The sequence below is a fragment of the Onychostruthus taczanowskii genome, unplaced genomic scaffold, assembly GCF_017590055.1.
Source record: "Onychostruthus taczanowskii isolate IOZ18803 unplaced genomic scaffold, ASM1759005v1 scaffold9, whole genome shotgun sequence".
Classification (NCBI taxonomy): Eukaryota; Metazoa; Chordata; class Aves; order Passeriformes; family Passeridae; genus Onychostruthus; species Onychostruthus taczanowskii.
This window is the reverse complement of record NW_024506993.1, coordinates 17,278,183-17,300,227: the sequence shown is the minus strand read 5'-3', so window position 1 is coordinate 17,300,227 and position 22,045 is coordinate 17,278,183. Positions and strand designations below refer to the sequence as shown.

Here is a 22,045-nt window from a genome sequence, read left to right as displayed (position 1 = left end):
CTCTCTGTTAGACACATGTTCTCCTGAGCTTTTCTATGTGACATCAGTTATATCCTGAAACAAAAGCCAACCTACTGCAATTTATTATAATTTCTTAGAATTCCTTCCAGAATTGGCATTACTTCCTTATGACAAGACCATCATTTGTTGAGAGCTGTTACTATGTCCACAGGGACGTTTGAGTCAGGGCTCCAAGAAACATTGGCCTTATCCATATTTTACTTCAGTGTTCCAGGCATCTGTTCCTTATGTTGTTCATAGCATCTGCTTTACTGTGTTCATGGCTCATCTTCACATTGATCTGTTTTCCTTGCATTGTACTTGTATAATAGGGGAAGGTTAGTTTGGGGATTTTTCTCTCTGCGATGATGAATTTATGCAATAAATTACAAGGTTGTGTTTCTGTTTATTTTCCTTTTAAATTAATTAGGTTGTTAGAAATATAAATTTTGGGCAAAACAGTTAAAACATTAAAAATGTTTGTATTTGTGGAATTCCATAAGTTGCAATAGTGTATACACAAATTGGATTATAGCTGAATAGTTCATACTCTTGCAGCAGTACTGGAAAATGATAGTGAAAACTCTTCAATGTGTACTTTTTTGTTAAAAATATAGTATATTCCCCTTTCCTGCTTTACAGGTAGAAAATGCCTGTGCTTATAGCTCACAATGATCAGGTTGGACAAGAAAGAAGGAAATGGGTTTGTGTTGTAAAAGTGAAATGTGAATATGTCAAACTAAGTCAGAAAATGTGAACTGTAAAACATCTGTTTTCTATAAAGGAGCCTCTGTCCTCATCCACATCATTTTTATTATCAGAGTACTGAAGCAAAGTGTAAAAAATGTTTATCAGGAAAAAGCAAAATATATTCCCACTTTTTTGGGGCTAAAGAAAGAAATATGGAGAGTTGGATTGAACTGATTTTAGTTCTCTTTCTTTTGATTTTTATAATAATTTTTAGTGATTGGCACTCTACCTGAATTTCTCATGGAAATGCCGAGTTAAAACTCAGAGCAAGCTTTGTTTCTGTATTTTCTGACTGTGCTGTAAACAAACTCATTAAGCTATTTCCGTGTTAGGTTTTGCTGTTACTGATGAAATAAATAGCATGTTTAGTTCTTCGTTTATGAACCTATTTTCTGCTTTAAAAACACTGTATAGTTTGTAAGTACCAGAGCAAACATGAAGCAAGTATGTTTTACACTGTCTCAAGGCAGTGGTAGTGAGGCACAGAACCAGCACGTTACCATGGTTCAGGATAGTGACAACACAGAACTGGTGTGGGATTAATAAAGGTTAGTGTACAATATCCTGTGTCCAGCAATGCCCATGAACAGATGCTTTGGGAAGACAGAGATTAGAACAATGATGTATGATCCTTGTCTCTATCCTGTCTTCAAGTGTTCTTCCATTCTCCAGCTATTTGCAGCTCGGCACTTTTGTCCCTACTGTGTTTCATTTAGCAACCTTTAATGGATCTCTTCCAAGGAACACAATTACTGTCTGTGTCTTTTCTTAACACCATGTCTAAAATTGCTGCTGCATCCACTGTGTCCTCGGGTACATGGGACCTATGAGCTTCATTTGATGGCTCCTTCCCTTGTACTGGAGCAGATCCCCAGACCCTTGCTGTCAATGCAACTCATAATTTTGTGGGTATCTTCTGTATCCCCCTCAGACATCTCTTTGCTGAGCCCTCGTTCATTCCACATTGTTGATATAGAAGGCAATCCTTACCCTGGGTGACCTTGCTCTAATCCTTTTCCAGTCATACCCTGTGTAATTACACCAGCTACCTGAGACTTTGGAAATCAATACTGCATTTAATGTCTGGGTGAGCCACAGATTTATAGCAGTGTCTTGTTTTCCATTTGTCTGTAGTTACTCTCTACATTTGAGTTTCCTTTTTGTGACTCCTGGGTGCTGAGCCAGTTTTCACTGAACACTTATTGGTACTGAAGCACTTCTCAGTCTTGCTCCCTGAGTGATGTTGGTGAGGTCATCCTTCATTAGTTTTAATGTGGAACTAAGATCATCATTTCCATGGACATCACTTCTCATTTAACTGTGATGAGCTCCACTGGCTGCTTTAGCATCCTGAGGACTTTTGCAGCCATTCTCCATCAACAGTTAGCACTCATTGCTGGCATCTCACTTCTCAGCCTGGTTTGTCTATCTCTTGCTAGCATTTTAAATGGAATAAATTCCAGCACAGACTCTCTGCAAAGTTCCCACCAGTGGGATCCCTTCCACAGCAAGAACTGACCATTTATTCTTAGGCTGTTTCTCATATTTTATTTGATTTTTGTTTGTGATGTTGCCTTTTAATCTGTGGCAACTTAATTTCCTTTAAAACTTTTACAAATTTTTGTAGGCTGTTTGGACCAAGAGCTCTCTTTTCCGCATCCTTCATGATTCCCAGAGAACTCCAAGATATTTGGAAGGCAAAAACATAGTGACTTTTACAGACAGCATCCCCTGTGTTACCAGAGCAAATTTCACCCAGCTAGACATCCATTAATCCAGTACTTTATTATAATTCTCATTTCTCTAAGGCTACCAAGTCTTTAGTTCTCTGTCCACTGTAAAAGCCTTTCTGGAATAAGCGTCCTATGTGCTACAGATTATATGATAATATTAATTGAAAGAAATTGGAGTTATAATAGTTCTTCTTGTAATACAAATTTCATGTTCCACCTAAATGAGTCAAGTGTAATAAGACAGCTCTGAAGTTTTCAATAATTTCCAGTCTGACTTTGAGAAATGTATATAGCATCAATATTTTGACTTCTACTTTAAAGCTAAGCTTTGTTTCATAAATGTCTTTACAAAGCAGAAAGTTTGTGATAAAATATGTAATATTCATACTATAGCAGGATGGTGTTCTTTTATTTTTAAAGCTGAGCAAGCCTTTCAAAAAAGCCTCTTATTTTAGATTTGCATTTTGTGCACCATTCACTTAAAATCTGAAATAGCTGAAAGGTTAATATACTACGTGTATGTATTAATAAAGCAATAAAGTTATAGATATATCTAAATTATTGTATATAGTGTACATAAATGATATTGAGTACTTAAGGAATGAATACAGAAACCCAGAGGTGTTTGAGTGTGAGAAATATTAATAACTTTTTTTAAAAACCAGACATTCTGTAGCACTGTGAATTTGTGAGGTGACCATGAAATAGTTTGCTATGAATACTGGATCTGCTCAGAATGCAAATAAGAAAAACAGGAAGGAGAGAGGAGCAGATTTCTTGAGTTAGTTGGCTGAAGATCCACAAATTAATAACAATAGAATAAATTTTGTACACAAATTCTTACAACCAGTTGTCCTTAAATTCTATATATATATAAATATTCTTAAAGTTTTATATTCATAGCTTTACAATAAAACTTTTTCTTAAAAAGAAGTAATTAAGTATTTTCATTTTCTTAATATTTCAGTTGATACATCAGAAACCATAAATATGAATATGGGCCTAAAAAAATAACTGAAATTCTAAGATAAAAAATGAAACCTGCCTAGCTTCTCAAATTCTAATAGAATTCTGATTACATTGTACTTTAAGCATTGGACAACTGAAAAGACTACATAAAATTATGCAAAGTTGGTAGTATGATGTATGGATCTATCACTTGCAAAAATTTCATTTTGCTGTTGAAAAGAGTGATTTTTTTTCACTCACAGCTAGTAAAGCTCCATCAAGGAAAAAGTGCTGAAAAATAAAATGATAAAGGCAATAAAGTGCTCTATAATGTTATCTTGTCCTGTAGTTATCTGGATCTGTTTCTAGGCATAAGATATAAAAAAAAAAATTGCATAGCTCAGAGTTTTCTTCAGGTTACTTAAAGCAATATTGATTGTACTTTGAAGCAGAATACAGCTAATTGATATTAGCTGTGCAGAGGGATAAATTAATAGCAAAAAAAGCCTGCAATGCTTTTCTTTGTACCTGTCCTACTTGATGAATAATTCTACATGCAAAGATTACATTACATTTCTATGTGTCTTCTACAATAACATGGGCTGAAGCAAAGGGAAAATATAAATGCTAATGCTTCAGTTGTGTTAATGCACATGCTTTTCCCTAGATCCCAGCAGCTTGGTGAAAGATTGTTTATTGCCTGTGTTAGTAATAAGCTGAAATATCTTTTGAAAGACTGATAGTTAAAGGACATGCAAAGAAGTGAATATTATAATACAGATTGTCAGGATACTTGAAACATAATATGAGGAAGGTTTGAAGCTCCATATTTGTGATGTCCTCGTTCAGTTAGAAATTGGAGGAAGAAATATCTGTATTTCTGGGAGGTGTAGAGGAGCCTTGTGGAGTATTTTATAATCTCAATCTTTTGTCCTTTTCTCTAGTGCATCTCTTTGCTACTGCTGTCAGCAGTAGGATGTAGAGCTGGATGGATTTTTTGCCTTAATCACTTGTTCCTCTTGAATTATGACACTGATTTATGTTTTAGTCATTTTGCAACTGGATCACTTTAGAACAGAATTTCAAGTGAATTTTCTTTCACTTTGGCTGCTCACCCAGAGGTGAGCCCCTCATCAGCAGGTTATGTGTCAGACCTTTATCTAATGCTCAGGTGAGTGTTCTTTGTTCCTAGTGTTGTTTTTTGCTACACCAATAATAGGACATTTACCTACTTTAAACTCCTATCTCCACTTTATAGATGCATCTTGACTATCCCAAACTGCCCAGTTGCTCTAGGACAGATATGAATGACCCAGACTAATGAGAAGTTTCCATATATACTTATTAACAATGATTACTTCAGTGATAGTAAGGATGAAAATAGCTGTCTTCTGCTTCATGATCTTCTTCGGTTTCTTGATTGAGCGTTTCATGATTGTCTTCTGCTTCCTGGAATTCCTCTGGTGTTAGAAACCGCCGGAACACCGGTGTTCTGAGCTGGCTTGGCCTGCTGACAGTGACATTTTGCTCTCCATAATAAATGGTTCTGATGAGAGGGAAGCAGAAGAAGGCATAGGTGCTGATGGGGCTTGTGAGCTTGTTCTGGTCCACGCGTATGTAGGTTAACTGCTTGATGTTCAGTGCGTCCAGAGTTGGACACATCACAGTAACATTGATGTCTGTAAGAGAGTGAAAAATATGAATTAAAATGCAGAAAGCAGTTATGTTCTAGACCTATTGCAAAAGTGAAACTTATGTTTTGAAATCTAAAATAGAAAATGTTTTTGTGGTGCACAGTAATATAATCCTTCTCTATGCTTTAAATCGGTTTTGTAACTGGCAATGGTACCAGTTTAGGGGCTTGAAAAATATAAGGTTGTGAGGTAAGCTATTTGTAATTACTGCTTTATGAGAATTAAATATTTTCATAATTCCTTTTCTCTGTATGTTTTTGTCAGTTGCCAAATGAGAAGGAATTTTCAAAAAAAAATTAGCTGTCACATGAAAAACTGGTATTAACTTTTACAAAGAACTGTGATTAGAGAAAAGTTTCAAAAATTAAATCCTCTCTAATTTCAAATTCGTCTCAAATGACTGAGGATGTGTTTATGTTGCATTCCAAAGAACATAAGATGATAAGCTCCCCACACTCCTCCCATGACCAATGCCAAAATCCACTAAGTTTATTGCTTTTTACAAAGTTTAACTATCAACCTACTTTCAATTTCATTGTCTTCAATGTACAAATGCTGCAGACTTCTTGGAATGTAGAATACTTGTTTCAATTTGTTATGTCCAAGATTAAGTTCTAGAAGGTTGGGTAGATTAAAGGTGTTGGGTGAAATGTCCTGCAGGTTATTGTGGGACATTCTTAGAGCAATGATATGGGGAAGTCTGTGGAAATAGTTTTCTGGAATATGAGAAATTGAGTTATTTTCAAGAGAAAGATGCCGAAGTGATGGTGGCAGGTCAGGAGGCATTGTCTGTAATTTGTTGTTGCATAAGTTGAGCTGCATTAAATTTTTCATGTTTGAGAAGGGTTTTTCTTTGAATACTGAGTCGTCAAGTAAGTTATTGCAAAGGTCAAGCGTGGTCATGTTGGGCAATCCTTCCAATGCATTTGCAGGTAACCGGGAAATTTTATTAAAAGCGAGGAGGAGTCTCTCTAGAGAGCTGGGCAGAGGGAACGGAAATTCCTCTAATTCATTATGTTGTAAATGAAGTTGCACTAAGTGTGAAAGTTTGGCAAAAACACCATGGTCAATCATATGGAATTTAATGTTGTTGTAGCTGAGGTTAATTTCCCTTATGAAGGTAACATTAGTGAATGGTCCTGCAGGCACAGCTTCAATGTTGTTGTTTTGCAGATAAAGTTGTTGGACGTGGCTGGGGATGTTTGGTATTGTCTTGAGATTCCGGTGGTCGCAGTACATGGATAAGGGAAAAGCTGGTGGACAAAAGCATTCTTTGGCACACTCAACTGGAAAAGGAAAACGAGGAACTTCAGCTTGGGCGTTTGGGTTAAAATAATATGGAGGTTGATGATCTGGCTCCCCGCCATATTCATCCTCAAAATCATAGTCTTCATACTGACAAAAGACCAAAGCAGTGCAGAGTAGGTGGAGGATCGATAGGTTGCTCAGAATCCCCATATTTAAATTGATATGTTGTGACCTGTTGATGAGAAGAAACATTAACTTTTAGATAGTTATAAAGTAAATAGCACAGAAGTTTTAAGTAGCAGCAATATCTAATGAAGTAAGTAGATTAATGTCTTTTTTTGGCAACGTTGTCTGTGACATTACTAGGAAATTACGTTGTTTGTGACATTATTAGGACATTACAAGTTCTGATCTGTACCTTCCACGTGAAAAACATAAACAAATCTGTCCTTGAAGTAAACAGAGGTTTTGTGGTCCGACTTCAGGCAAGGAACAGTTTTCCATCTGTGCTGTGGTTGGTACTGAAGGATACCATAACAGGATTGTTTAAAAAAAAAAAAAATCTGAAATAGATTACTTGGAAATATTGTGCATTATGTAAAATAGAAATTTATGTGGCTTTGCAAATTGTATGTTCTGTGGCATTTTGTGCTGTTTTTCTATTTTCCACAAAACATGACTGACTTAGTACTGTGTTAATGATGATATAATGAGATTTTTCTGTTCCCATCATTTATTTAAAGCCAGTGCAATTCAGGCATCATGCACTGTACATGGTGTAAAATCTTTAGTGGGTAAGTTTTTTTTGTAGTCTTCTTCTGCTTCTGTAATCATATGTTCTTTACAGATGTCAACTAATTTACCTTCCAAATATCCTTCTGAGGTGAAATCCTGATGTTGTGAAAGGCAAATCATTTTGCATGTCAAATTTCTGATGATCAAAGTCAGTCTAACCTTTTAGAGTACTTTATGCAGTCAAAGGAACCATGTTATGTGGCAGAATGAGAGTTGTGAATCATGTGAAGCTGTTCAATTTAAGCAGCAGTGAGTCAAAATGTTACATTGCAGGTCAAACCACAGAAGTCATGGAAAAATTTTAAGAGACTTTGCTCAGTATACCCTGAAGCAGAGAGAGAAAAGCAGTCATTCTCTTTTTTTGTTTTATGTATGTTTCATACCCAAGGGACTCTTTGTCAATATTTGTTTACTGGACACTCAGTAACAAAGGAGATGAGACAAGTAGTCATTTCTGGTGATTCCTAGTCGTGATTACCTAATGGGTGATGTATTCTATGAACTGAACAGCAAAGAGAGAATTCTGAGAAGAAAAGCAGTAACAAACTATTGGAATTTGCTGCATCCTTTCAGTAGTGCTGTGTGCCAGTGGCTGGGTGTCACCGTGGGGCATTGCCTAACCTGCATATCGAACTTTGCATTTGAATGCAGTTGAGTTTCATAACTGATGAAAACCTTAAAACCAGGTTTGACTGGAGTCAGGAACTCCTCTCCAGGTAGGTCCTTCACAAAGCCAGGGACTCCATATCCCTGCAGCATTGTGGGATGTCCGAGCTAATTAAGCAATTAGCAGAGACACAGAGCAGCTTTACACCACAGTGGTGCATAATTACACTGTGCTGGGTTGAGAAGGAATTCTGTGCTTCAGGAGAAATTCACTGGGTTTCACATTTCAGGCAGTGTATATCAGAATATCTCCTAATCAGTCCAGTTGGTGTCTATTTAAAATCTGTTTCTAAGTCCCATGACTGCATTCTGGTTTTGTGGAACAGATCCCAGTCTGTCCCACTTGCCTATTTCATGCTCTTTGTTCCCTTTTGATGCCTCCCTCTTCAATTGCAGTCCAGAACTTGAGCTTCACCTTCTGGTTCTATTCTCTCAGCACTTCTACTCCATGTCACAAAACTTCCAATTAATAATTTTTGTTCTTGGTGCCACAATTGTCCTTAGAAACCAGGAGGGGCAACTCGGGTAAGTCTTCTCACTTTGAGGAATAAGGCCATTGTAGGATTGATCTATTTGCCACAAGGACAGCGTGAGGAGAGCTCTCATCATGTCAGATGAAATGATAAATAAGAAGTAATATGTACCAAAGTCTCCCACTTCCCTCTCTCTTCTTTAATGGAGAGGGAGGAGCTGGTTTTGGGGAGACATTTCGATACTTTGGCTGTAACTGAGTATCTTACTGGCAGAACGGGAACTGTCCTGCCAGGCTTGCAGGTTGTGTCTCAGGGCACTGAGACACTGACACCTCTTCATGAAATATTTCTAAGAATTCAACTAGCTTTAAAACACTCATGTCAGGTGAAACTTGACAGTAGAAAATGCAGGTCAGATGCACACAATATGATAAAACACATCATTACAAAGTTGAAAAACAGTAGAAAATCTTAGAAGCTTGATTCTTTACCATCTGTAATCAAGTCAGAGCTCAGTAATTGTATTTGCAAACAGTTTACTTGCTGAAAGCTAAATATTAAATAGCATGCATTAATCCCTCTTCACTGAAAAATAACACAATCAGTTCATTTTATTCCTGCTTACCAAGAAAACTTACTTTTTGGACTGCTGAGAAGTTCAGGTTGTAGAGGGCAGCAAGTTCTAGTGCTGGTGAAATCATCTAAGACATAGCCTACCCCAGCTGGAGGAACAAAAGGTCTGTCTAAGCCATATTTTGTGGTAAGGAGCCTTGTGGGAAGGCAACACAAAATAACAGCCTTGTGGCCCCTCTTCTGATTTGCCAGTAAAATTTAAAAAACTGCTTTGTGCCACATCATCACTTGCCGTAGATGCTGTGTCATAAAGCTGTTGAGCAATTTCTCCTTTTGTTCACATCCCTTCCATATAATTGGCAGGATTCTTTCAGTTACCAACTCCCATTTTTAAAAAAAAGAGAATAAGACTTCAAAAATGATTACAGAGGTTATTAGTTCATTGTGCGGGTTCAGCTGCAGTGATTCAGTTCTGTAGAGTTTGTGCTCTGAGGATGAAGTTAAGAAACAGTAAAAAAACTAACCTTACCAAAATCAAGGGGAAGCATGTGCTGTAAATAAGCTTTTATAAACATCTTCCTTATTTTCCTCCCGCAATGTCTATGTCCTGTCCCCTTCCTGCAAAAGATCTGTTCTACACAGTGCTGTCGGTGTGGTGGTGGTGTTAAAACTTCAGCATTCACAGTAACTTTCCAACATCTTTTTTGCTAAGTTGCATAGAGAGAGCATAAATCTTGTAGAAAGGGTAATTATGACATGAAACATAAACCATTTTACTCAAGAAAAATATTTATTTCTAGGTTTTAAGAGGAATTAAAGCAAGGAGGTGCATTTATCTGCCTTTGTTGCTGTATGATACTTAAATACCTGTGATACATGCAAAAAATGGAGAAAATTGAATTCTTTTTTTGTGTAGTGGTTTAAGTGTATGATTTATCCAAAGCATTTAATTATGCTTTTGACTTAGTGAAAGAATTACTTTATTTCAAAATCTGTTCACAAGGAAGAATCTGGTACTTAAAAATTCTTCTTAAAAAGTGCCTTAGAAGTATCATAATTCCTTTAAAAATGCAGTGGTAAGTTTACGTTTTTGTCTTTGAGCTTCATGAAGCTGATGATTTGCTCAGCCTTTTCAAGTTTCTTCTTTAATATTGAGGACAAGAATAGGTTTAAGAAGATAATTCATATGTAATTCTAACATTCAAGGTACAAAGAAAAGCACCAGAAGTCATGACCAAAGTGATATTGTAGGAGTTGGCAATACTAGAAATAAACTAAAGCAGTCATGTATTTATGTAGGGAATGCAGAATACAAGGGAGAGGTTGAAAGAGAGAAATTAAAACTCCATAGTCCTTGATTAATGGTGCCACAAATAGCTGAATAGCTACATTGTACCACTAAATCAAAACCAGTAATTATTTTTTTTCTTAAATAATTAATAGATTACATACACAGTGAGCAATGAAAAAAGCCCCACCAAGATTTTTATGACCAGTTAGTAAAATGTTACTGGCTGCTACAAAGTTTGAGTGTTTTTTAAGCACAAGACAAAGAACATGGCACATATTTTTGGAAGCTTTGCTCTAGTAACAGTTATAAGTAAAACATACATAAAACTATTTTATCCAAAGATAAAAATTGGAGTTCCTATTCCATACCTGATATTTTTGTATTGTTTTCTACTACTGATTGTGTTCCAAAGTCTCTTAAGCTCTTAGGAGATCTAAAATCTCATGGTGAATTTTAAGATCCATGATGGCAGGGCAGAAGAGTCTGTCCTTTGAAAAATTGTGGTAAAGCTCTTGATTTGAAGCATATTGAGTTTCAGAAGCTGATGCAGCTTTAGCCATGGAATATATTAAGACTCAGTTCCTGTTTTGTTGCAAGAGCTGTTTTGGAGACAAACAAGTCTATACTTTGTGATCTTGGTCAAATTGTGTGGTTTGATCTCCATTTTCATTTGTGGCGTGGCAGGAATTTCCTTACAAGGCAGATAATGAGGGGATTAAATTTAGCATCCTTCATGTAAGAATTCTTGTAGGCTGTAAAAATTTATTGAATTTCCAGTATATTTTGGTTTTTAGTTTTAAGAATGCTTTGGAAGGAATTATTTTTAATGTTGATTTGTAATTTTTTTTCATCATTTTGTTTATGCAGTTGTGATGTGAAGTGGGATGTATGGCAAGCTAGAAGTCTGTGTTGGCTTCAAGCTGATTTATTTTCTTTAGCTAAACTTGGATGGATCCTTTTCATCAATTAAAATCTTTGGAATTTCACCATTCCATTAACTGTATTCCACTTATTAGACTTGTCAGCTTTTCCAATTTTGTTTCTGAGCTGAAGGCTCAAGAAAGGCTGTTTTATTATTTTATTAATTTAGGGGGTTTTAGCTAGTTGAGTATGGTCTACTGAACACATTTAAAATTTCAAAATTTTAGTTAAAATGTTCTTGGGATAAAGTAGAAAAGATCACCAGTGACCTTGAGGTGAATGCCCCTGATAATAAGAAGGTATAAATTACTTTGAGTTATTGGGCTTTTTCCATACATTCACTGTCTGACTGTAAAAGATTCTTAGGTTTCTCTGTGTTTGGTGGGTTTTCCTTGGTAAGTTCTTTTTTCCTTTCCCTCCAAAATTTATAATGGTCCTTATGAACTATAAAGAAAAAAAAAAGTGCATTTTGTTTATAGAGGATTTGGGGAACTCAAATGAAGCCTGGCTGGGGAAGTTAGACCTGAGGATTGTGTTGCAAACATGATCTTAATAAAATTGCAAAAGTCTGGCCCTGCTGTCAGATGTCTGAAAAGCCCCAAGCTCAAAATTTAAAAATCCTCAGTTGACAACTTTGAAAGAATTCTGTGGTTTAGGTAAGAATTGGTGATGGTTGTTCCTGTGAGTGAGGGCACAGTAAAAAAAGGAGTGCATAGTCAGATATACCAAGGAACTGTGAAGGCTGTAATTTGGTTCCTTGTAAAGCCTGTGGGTAGGAAACAGCTGTAGGCAATGTCACTGAGGCTGGGCTGCACTCCAAAGTCACAGTGTAGGCACTGAAGCTCTTGGCATCCCAATTTTCAGGCCTTAACTGGCAGCTCAGCACTGCTGCCAGCAGCCACCTGCAGCCTCTGGGAATTCCATGGATCACCTGCAGAGGTGCTTCTTACCTGTGCTTGCCTTTGGCAGAGCTGACTGAACATTGGGGCAGTAGTGGCTGCTGGATTTGTTTATCCTGTGCCAGAACTCCTCTGAAAGGTCACTGACTGCAGTGTAGAGCTCAGCAAATTGAGATGCTGAAGATCTTGTTCTTGCAGAGCCTCCAGCCCAGCCCGAGCCCTCACAGCCTTTGGTGGTGTTCTGCTCTTCACAGAATGGAAAGTAATTCCAGGAGAGTGTCCCTGTGGGAACGCGTGTTTTTAAAGGTTATGGAAAAGGGGCCATCAAATCATATCAACAGAGCTGAGACAAGGCCTAATCTGTTTAAAAAAGCAAAGGAGGACAGAGCTGTGCCCTGTGTGCAGCTTTCTGTTGCCTCTGACCTGAACCTTGTTGTGTGGTCCCTATTTATTTCCCATTTAGTAGGTGGTATTATGAGATCAAAACTCTGGCAATCCACATCTTGTGCAGCCTGTTTTCAGTGTTTTACTTTGTTTTGCTAAGAGCTCCTGGGAAGAACATGTTGAGCAACTGAAAACAGTTGAGTTTATTGACCTTGTAGCATGGGAATTAATTATAATCTCATAGGAAATTATTGAGTAACTTCTACTAAAGAACAGTGATACACTGCATTTTTAGGGCTGAATCCACTAGAAGCTTCTTTGCATCTAGAAGCAATATATTAAGAAGCTCTGCTCTCATTAGATGATTGGTTACACTTGTGCATGAACATGTGCAAGGAACAATTGGTACTGCAAATGCAAAGTCTCAAGTTTCCTGGCACGTTCAAATTTATATGTGAGGCTTTTTGTATGACAACATCAATTTATGGTAGTGGATAGTTGACTTTGAAGGACTGACAGAAGAGGAGGGATGTAACATTTTTTTCTGAATATATTGCTGGGTTTGAAATCTTAGAAGGATTTAATAATATATTGGGAGAGGTTATGGTTTTTTTAAAGAGATGGATTTTACTTTCTACAGCAGAGGTATCTAAATAGGGTTGTAGTGTACTCATCATGTAGTGTTTCTACTAACACAGTAACAAGTAGTCATAAACAATTTACACTGGAATAATAAAACAAGTTGAAAATTGATGTAAGCAATATTATCTGTAGCAAATAGTGTCTGATTACTCAAAAATACCCTGAACTGTATGAAATTATAAATCTCTGCAGAGGAGAGTCACTGCTGTCAGCTGACATTTGTGTTTTTAGTAATTGAGTAGCTTGTTTGATAAATATGCTTTGTGTTATACTCTGTATTTTTATACAGCCTGCTTTGGTTGTTCCAAAATGACTTTGGGCTGTGTTTTCCTCCCCTGTGGAGTTCTGGGAATAGTTGTCTGGTTTTGCAACCACTGTTTGCTGGTGCAGGTATATTCATTTTCTTGAGGCAGTATTAGCAGTTGGACCCCAAACTTTAACAGAGTCTTTAGTTTACCTGATTTGTGTCTTATATAAAATTATATAAATTATCCCAGGATATGACAGGTGTCTTGCACTCACTAACATTATAAATAAAAGAACACACTGTTCTGGAAGGGAGGAAGGTAATGGAGCTTAGTCTCTATTCCAAAGCAGGCACTTCTTATTTATTTTGAGCAGAACTGCTGACTTATCCTAAACTGGTAGATTTTTAAAAGAGATCATGTGAATTCTACCATAATAATTTATATTAATACCTTATTCATTAGCTTGTTTCATTTGTTTATAGCTAAGGACTTCCTGCAATTTTGGTTAAAGAGTTAGAAAATGTGCTTGCAACTTCAGATTGTTCTCAGGTTTGTATCCAGTCTGAAAATCATATGTTTATAAGCTTTTTTAGGCACTTCCAGGCAAGGATAAAGGGTAGTTGTCTAAGTTATTTGCCAAAGCATTCCTGAATGATCATGAGTAGGAAAATGTTTTGCATTAGCAGAAATTTTCCCCTTGTACATGATGGAAAGTCCTTCCTATTTACTCTTTGGAGTGTGTTTAAGAGTGATGGTCTTTGATTTTACAATGACTACAGAATGTGTTTCTTAAATGCCTATTGCTCTAGAGATATTCAAACAAATACAACTATCCATCCTGGTGGTGCAGGGAATTCTGCCTGGCAGCTGTTCAGCTCTCTCCTATAGTCTGGACACTGACCATCAGCCTTAAAATGGTACTTAATTTTTATTATCCCTTCTTTCTGAAAGAGAATAAATCCTCTCCTTTTAGCACAAACCTTGAAATGCTGGCATGAGATTGCCTTAATGGCCTGCAGTGCAGTTCTTATGCAGCCAGAATCTGTGACTTGGAAGCTTTCACAGAAACACCAGGTGTTATTACACACCATTCTGTACCCTGGCATAGTCTCATAAGGAAAAATATAATCTCTCTACTCTTGATTTCCTTTGGTTACTCTCCATTTTGATCTCCATTTTGTTTGGACTTTCTTTAATATTAATGGTCCTTTGGAAGTGCTGCTTGTGCTTGACATATAAAAAACAAAAGTGTCTTTTGATTTATGGGAGTTAATCAAATCAAAAGGGTGTGAATAATTTGAGAGTGACAGCTCCTCCTTGGCAGAGCTCTGGAGGGATCTTATTTTGATCCGATCACTGTGGCTGGAAGTTGTTTCTTCTGTTACCTGTTGTGGGATACTTAAAAGGCCATATTGTGAAAACTTGAGCAAGACTCACATTTAAGCCAACACTCAGAGAATCACAGAATGATGAAAGCTCATCCAGTTCCAGCCCCTGCCATGGGCAGGGACCACCCACTACCCCAGGTTGCTTCAAGGCAAGCCTTGTCCAACCTGGCCTTGGGTACTGCCACAGATGGGGCAGCCACAGCTGCTCTTTCCATTTAATTAAGGAGGAAAAATTGATCTGGGCATTACAGACCTTCCATAGTAATCTGGCAAGTGTGTCCTTGTTCTGTCTTGCTTCCAACAACTTCTCTTGCCTTGTCCTACTGCTTTTTGAAGAGTGGATTAAATTCCTAAAGCTGTTTGTAGCCGAAATATAAACATTCATAATGTTTTTGTTCTAAAAAATCAATTATTAAAAAAATATTAACTGGATCTTAGTAAGGGAATTGCATGAAATCAGTGCTTTCAGTGATTAAACTTTAACAGAACTGAGCTAATAGTAGTAGCTCCCTTTAAAAATGTTAGTTTTAATGCAAGACAGCTGTCCAGATCTTCCTTCACATCTTTGCCAAACACTTGGCTTTATGCTGAAACTTCTAAATAAGTCTGTGTGTTGTGAAAGCAGCCCCACAATGGGGACTGGGGTAGTTGTTTCAAACTGCTGATGACTGAACTAGATGCTGGGTTTAGCCATGGTGAGATGTTTGAGTGGAAAGGTGCCTTTTAGAACGACAGAGCAGTGCCTTTACGAAGCAGCTGCACATCTGACAGATGTGTTTTCCATGCTCACATTTTCTCCTCTTCTCAGGTTCCTGTGCATTCTGATTTTGGGAGGGAACTATTCAAGTGGGAAGCATACATTACCCTTTCTGTCCTAGGCACAAGGCACTAGAAGCAGTATGAATCCATAAAACACAGTGTTGCTAAGGCAAAGCATTCCTGAAACAGGAGTAATGAAATATTGCCTTACACGTGTGTGCTCCAATGGAACGCGCTCAAGGAAAACAGCACCAAGAGTTGTAGGTAGTTTATGGTAAGAAACATTTTATATTTTTAAAATACTCACTTTGTTTGTGACTTTATCATAAATAATGATAAAGGGCTTTTATAAAGGGTGACTACTTTTTTTCTTCCATCTATTAGAAGGAAGTAATAAGAAGGATATTGAAGATTGGGTTTAGATCAGACTTAGTTTCTACTTTTCTGAAACAAAAGGTTGTGGGTTTATAAATGCTAATTATTAGCTGTGGTCCTTACAGGGAAAACAAGGGATCTGTTGGCATGTTGGTTAAGAAAGTGCTTTTGGGTGCAAGTTTTCTTCCGTGTGGCATCACGACAGATTTTATCTTCATATCAAATATCTCAAATTTACAGGCCAATGTACAGGAGCATAGTTTATCAGAAAGATCATTAACTGCCCAGCTTAGGTAGGTGCTTGCATGGAAGATAGCTCCTAAAACTACCCTGATTCTTTCATCTCAAAATTTATCCTATTACATGATGATCCTGCTGGTTCCTGTTAAAGGACAGCAGTATGCAGTCAGGGACTGGGGGGGTGAAATATTCTACTTTTGTACTGACATTTAATTTTGCTGTTTTTCTGAAAGCTATCTTGCTTTCTTTTTCTATGTTAGTAACTTTTTTAAAGGAGTTAAGTCCAAAGTCTTTTTCCTTGTAAAATCTAGTGTCTGAGGAAGTTTAAGACACCAGTAATATTAATTTACAGGAGGGTAACATCTAAATAGAAACTGAATGTATTAGCGTAAACTATAAGTGAAAAATATGCATTCCAAAAAGCCAAGTAAGCTTTCCTGAAGTTATTAATTTCTAGGTATTAATCACTAAATTTTTCTTAAGCAAGTAATAATTAAGCTGCATCACAGTATTGCTGTTGGAGAAATGAGTATAGACAGTTGCTTTTATTATTCTTGCAGAATACTAGATTATTCTGTCACTTCCTGAATCTGGACATCTTCTCATGAGATTAATACAAAAGTGATTTCTTCATGCCAAAAATTAGGCCCTTTTTACCGACTTGTGACTCCCTCATTCAGTCTGTTCCTTGTTTTGCCCTGGAGAATAGGAAGAGGATAAGACAGAGCTGACAGAAGGATAACAATGGTGACTGGATGTTCTTGGTGGCCTAAATAAGGTATAAATTTTGGTAAAATACTGTCTTTTAGAATGACAGGCCGGGTTTGGGGGTTTTTTTCCCACAAAGGAGTTAAAGTGTTCTGTGAAGAGTGTTTCTGGAAGAAAAATATTTTCATTGGTCTTATGTTTAAAGAGCTTTTGGAAATAACACCAGCTGAAGAATTAAGAGGCAAGTCCATGCTTGTGTCTGTGACTTGCTCCCTCTCTGTCCCTCTGGAAATTTTCCATCCTCTGGCAGCCTGACAGCTTGAGATTTTTTCCATTCTTAGCAGAGATTGTAACACTGTAATAATTCCTACAAATGTAATTGTGAGGAGAAACTGTTGATTTCAGTGTTTCTGCCTGATTCTGATAGAAACCTTTGTGCAGCTGATGGGTAGCACACATGGAATGAACCAGGTGTGTGAGTCACTTCTCCAGGGGCTCTCTGTATGTGTGGTTACTCTGGTACATCCAGGCTTGTTAAATTCCCTGCTGCTGCACAAGGAGTTTGGGGCAAGGCTTGGCTGCCTGTGGAAATGTGTGAGGTTCTCATCAAAACTGAGTCCCCAGTGCTGCTGTGCCACAAGTCTCACCATTGTCACATTTCCCCTGGACAGGGATTTGGGACAGGAAAGTGTTCGTGCATAGGAAAACCTGGCTGTGTGGGCTTCCCACTGCAACCACAGCAGCACAGTGGTTAAATCCAGAGCCTGACTGCTCACTTGTGTAGGGATGTTCATATTTTATATGAAAAACTGCAGCAAGGCAACATGTTTCGTTGAGCCAGTCTTTTACTGGCTCACATGGGCTTTGAGAAACATCCCAACTTGCTTCAAAATACTGATTCGTTTTGGAAGTCTCTTAAATATCATGCAAGTCTGGTTTTGTTTATTTAATACATAACCTTGTCTTCCATCTCATGTGATTCACTGAGTATGGAGGGTAAATCTTGCATTTATCTTAGCAGATAATTTAGACCGTGGTATGTGATACGTGGCATTTGGAATTCAAGTCAGATTTTCATTTACTCCAGAACTTTTCCATATGTTTCCTATTAGCAGCTTTGTTCTCAAATCTCTAGTCTCCCCAGAAAGGAGGGGAAAAGTCCCAACACAAGCCCAAGAAGCAATGTTAAATTCTAAACATAGAGAATGAGGGGAAAAAAAGAGCCTTCAGAACACAATTTCATTATTTTTAGTTTAGTACTGCTTTTATTATCATGCTGCTGTTAAATTCTGATCAAAATGAAATGAAAATATTCGTGTTTATTTTGTCTGTTGCAGTGTACCAGTGTATCTAGTGTACCACTGTTTTCTGGATAAATAGTACAATATTTTAACTGGCAATTGAATGAATATGGAATGAGTATCTTCAAGAGATAACAGCAATTTCTTTTTAGGACATGGGTAAATGCCTTTTTGAGATTACATTAAATTATTCTAAAATTGCTTAACAGTTAACACATATCAGATTTTCTATGTACAACGTGGTTTAGGGAGCTGAGATACTTTGCTGCTTTAGCAAACAGATATGAAGGATTAAAAATTGCACTTCTTAGTGTATGTTTTTCAACTGCTCTGGTCTGAGTCATTTCACTCACTTTTGGGAAATGCAGGTGCAGGAATTCCTAACGGGATACTCATGAAACTTTTTGGAAATTTCCATTATATTTAAAATAGCCAAACTTTCCCTTCTTGATTTTTTTTAAAGAAAAGAACCTTTTATCTTTGTCATTTATTTCACTTAGTATCTTTTAATCCTTATTGCCAATTATAACCAATTTCCATACAGGATACAGAGAAATATTTATGTGCTTGTTATTAGCTTGTGGAAGATAGCAGCTGGGCAGGGGAAAGTGCTCCAGAGAGGTCTTTCAGCTGGGAAGGGACAGCTCCAAATCCTGCCTAGGAGCAGATGGAAGGCAGGAGAGGACAGAGCTGTGAGTGACTCCTTGGCACACGGCTGCCTCGGGCCTTTGGCAGCAGAGAGGTGCTGTGGTGTGAGGTGGAGAGCAGCTGCAGGGACCTGAGACTTGCACGACTCAAATCCTTAGGAATCCAGACTTCTGGAGCTTCTTAGCTCTTGGAATAATAACTTAGTGACAGCAACACTGGGAATGAAGAGTTGTCCTCATTCCTTTAAAGCAGCCCAGAGTACTGTGAGCCGTCCTTCCACAAGGACACATTGCTGGCTTATGTTCAGTTTGTCCACCAGGACCCACAGATTCCTTTCCTGCTTTCCAGGTCAGCCATCAGCCACCAGTGCATGGGGTTATCCCTCACTAGGGAAAAGATTTTGGGCTTCCCTAAGATGAACTACATGAGCTCCTGCTGGCCATTTCTCCAGCAGCATAACCCCAGAGAGTCACATATCAGTCACCAGTGACCTTGTGAGGGTGATCTGCCCTGAAATCCAGATGGATAGTGAAGCTGGAAGCAGAGCTGGAGCCAGCACTGACCCTGGGGTGCACTGGCACTTCCTGACCTCCAGCTGGAATTCACCCCGTGGCCTCTCTGCACTCACTGCCTTCCAGCCCATTTTCAGTCCCCCTCACTGCCTGCTCATCCAGCCCAAACTTCACTGTGCTTTTAGGAATGTGCAACCCTTTGTTCTTAACATCGGGCAGTGAGATCCAAAAGCTGTGCTCCTTCTCTGTCCATCTGTCCTCTTTTCCTTACTGACACTTCTAGCCAGCTTGTTTAATATACTGAATTCCTGCAGGTTTCATCCTGGGCAGAGCAGGAAGACACTATTAATACTGGAAAAAGGAAATAAAACAAACACTTCTTCGTCTTCTTTAACTCAATCTAGCAGCAGGAGAAAGCACCTAGATGATGTGAAAGAAAATGTGTTTTATTAAAGATATATTTTGATTTACATTGTGTATATTTGCCACAGCTGATGGTGGAAGTTGAAATAATCATTTAGTAGTATCTTTTATTCTTTAAACTTTTTGTACCTTATTAATTTTTCTTCTCTTTGTCTACTCATGCTGCAATATTCTTTGTATTGCTGTGTTTGAAGTGCTGCATTAAGTAGATTGATATTGGGAAAAGGGGTGGGGAGAAGACTTGGAAAAATGAGACTATTTCATCCTTTGGTAATTTAATGGTGTAGAGTAGGGTTTAGCACTACTCCAGTAGTACTTTAGTACTCAAACAGGCCCCTCTGCTTAATCAGTGTTTGTGACGTTTACTGAGCTCTTCCAGTAAAGCTCTGGCAGTCTTTGTCATTTATTCTTTGGAATGACTTTTCCTTCTATTTGTAGAAACAGGCTGCCACCCTCTGGTGAAATTTGTTAACTGTTGTGTAGGGACCTGGCAGGTTTTCACAAGAGGCAATCCTTTTAAATTTGAAAATCTTATATTGAATAAATTTTTTTTTTTTACTAGAAAAGGTAGATACTTGTACAAGGAATCAGTAATGAAAGACTCTTCAAAGGATTTATATCAAGTTTCTCTTACTCCTGCTTTCCTTTCCCTGTAACATTTTTAGAGAATGTAAAGGTGGAGTTGATTTCTTGACAGATTTTCTTCCTATCTGCTGATACTGAAATGCCTTGTTCTGTGGGAAGATCACTGAACACCAATGCGTTATCATCAGTTAATTAAGTTTCTGTTAATTACATTGCTGTCCATGTTCAGAAACCATTGCTGAAACTGCATGAGATGCATATCATATCATGTTTGTGTGCCACTGACACATTCACCTGAGTCTATGTTAAAGCATGCCAAAGATGCAAGGTGTGGAAATTATTCATTATTATTGCCACAAATACCAGCTGAAGAATCATATCTGAAAATAGTGGCGGGTCATTGAGCTTAGTTTTTTTCCTCTTAAGTGACAGGCATCCTATCAATTTGAAGTGATCTAGGAAATTACTGCTTTTCTCTAAAAGTAAAATCTACAGGAAATGGTTAAAATTAACAATTTGATGCTTCTCTGCTGTAATGAAAAATTGTCAGTGTAGTTTAAGTCACAGATGAAGTTTTTTTTAACTTCTAAGATGGCTGAATTTGCCTGGAGGATGGTGCAAACCTAAGCAGTTGATAAAATTGTTTGGTGATTATTAAGAGTGAGAGTAGAGGTAGTTTCTTCAAAAGTAGTGCTGCAGTTTCCTCTGTGAATTCTATGCATCCATGGGTGCTGACTGGAAAGAGAGTTTCTCAATGTGGATGCATGGCTGGAGGAAAGAGTGAGAAGGCAAGAGAGTTTTAAAGGCTCTGGAAGAATAAGATCAAGACTATATTGTTTTCTACCTCCTAGGACTTTACTATATTTTTACAAAGCTTTGCCATTATAGTAGGACTTCAATAGCAGACTTAAATTTGGTAAAACTCTTACACAAGTACCTGTATAGAATTCATAGGCTTAGAGAGCACAAGGATGCAGTTCCTGTTGTCCATTGCATTAACCCCAGTTAGATAGGGAATTATTTGCATTCTCTGTGTTTCCTTGTAAACCTCACCAGTGAATTGTGTAGAATAATGTACTACACAACTTTGTGAGTTTGTTCTTTCAGTTAAGCTACAGAATTGGAATCAGCTTTTCTGCTGGTGTTGTTGACATTGCTGAAATTATGTAACTAGTATAACAGGATATAAACCAGTGATTCGTAGAAATGTAATGATTTTTTCTGTTATCTGTTGTATTTACTAACATTGCATGGGGTTATGGTTATGAGTTGTTTATGGTACTCTAAGGCAGGGGAGTATGTCCTGAAGGGAATGTTGGTATTTGCTAGGAAATGCACTCCTTAGAAACATCTCCAGAAGCCAGGAATAGAAAGATGCTTGGTCATCAGCAGATTTCAGGTTTTGTGTTGTTTAGTCTTTTGTTTTTATTCTTTTATTTGAAGTGTGTTACAGAATTTCTGTTTGCAAATATTGTTCTTCAGTAAAGGCCTCCCCTGGCCTGCTCTGCCTTCTCTCCACATAGTTTTGTGTTTCAGCAGCAGAGTGATACTAAAAAAATATTAACTACCAGGAGACCAAGCAGATGAAAAGAATTCAGATATTAGACTTGATGCTGATTGCATCGTGTACTTAGGAGGGCGGTAGGAGGGATGAGAGATTGGGAATTGAGTTCTTTGTAGTATTTTCTTCTACGAGTCTGTGCCATTTCCCAAAGTCTTGGATTTTGAACTTTGTGCAAACCAGCAGGGATAAATGACCTGTAAGCTCTGTAGATTTGGAAAAAGGAGGACTAGAGGAATTGTCGAGAGAAGAGTCACAAAGGTGCTTGATTATAATCTCA

General features: G+C 37.6%; 2 protein-coding genes across 2 annotated transcripts in view; one reads left to right on the top strand and one right to left on the bottom strand.

Moving 5' to 3' along the window:
• The window catches only part of LOC121347438 (centromere protein P), a 112,230-nt gene that overhangs the window by 29,158 nt on the left and 61,027 nt on the right, over nt 1-22,045 (top strand). The window lies entirely within an intron of this gene.
• Nucleotides 4,791-9,065, bottom strand: OMD (osteomodulin). Its single transcript, XM_041426091.1, has 3 exons — nt 8,946-9,065; nt 5,650-6,605; nt 4,791-5,110 (listed from the first exon to the last, which is right to left on the bottom strand). Exons 2-3 carry the CDS (start codon nt 6,581-6,583, stop codon nt 4,791-4,793), a joined length of 1,254 nt encoding a protein of 417 aa, XP_041282025.1. The 5' UTR covers nt 6,584-6,605; nt 8,946-9,065.

Bases quoted from the DNA above. Each gene is read 5' to 3' on its own strand.
- OMD (XM_041426091.1), bottom strand. From the start codon at position 6,583: ATGGGGATTCTGAGCAACCTATCGATCCTCCACCTACTCTGCACTGCT. The intron at 5,111-5,649 runs GTAGGTTGATAG...ACTCTCTTACAG, and splicing joins TGAAGACAATGAAATTGAAA to ACATCAATGTTACTGTGATG.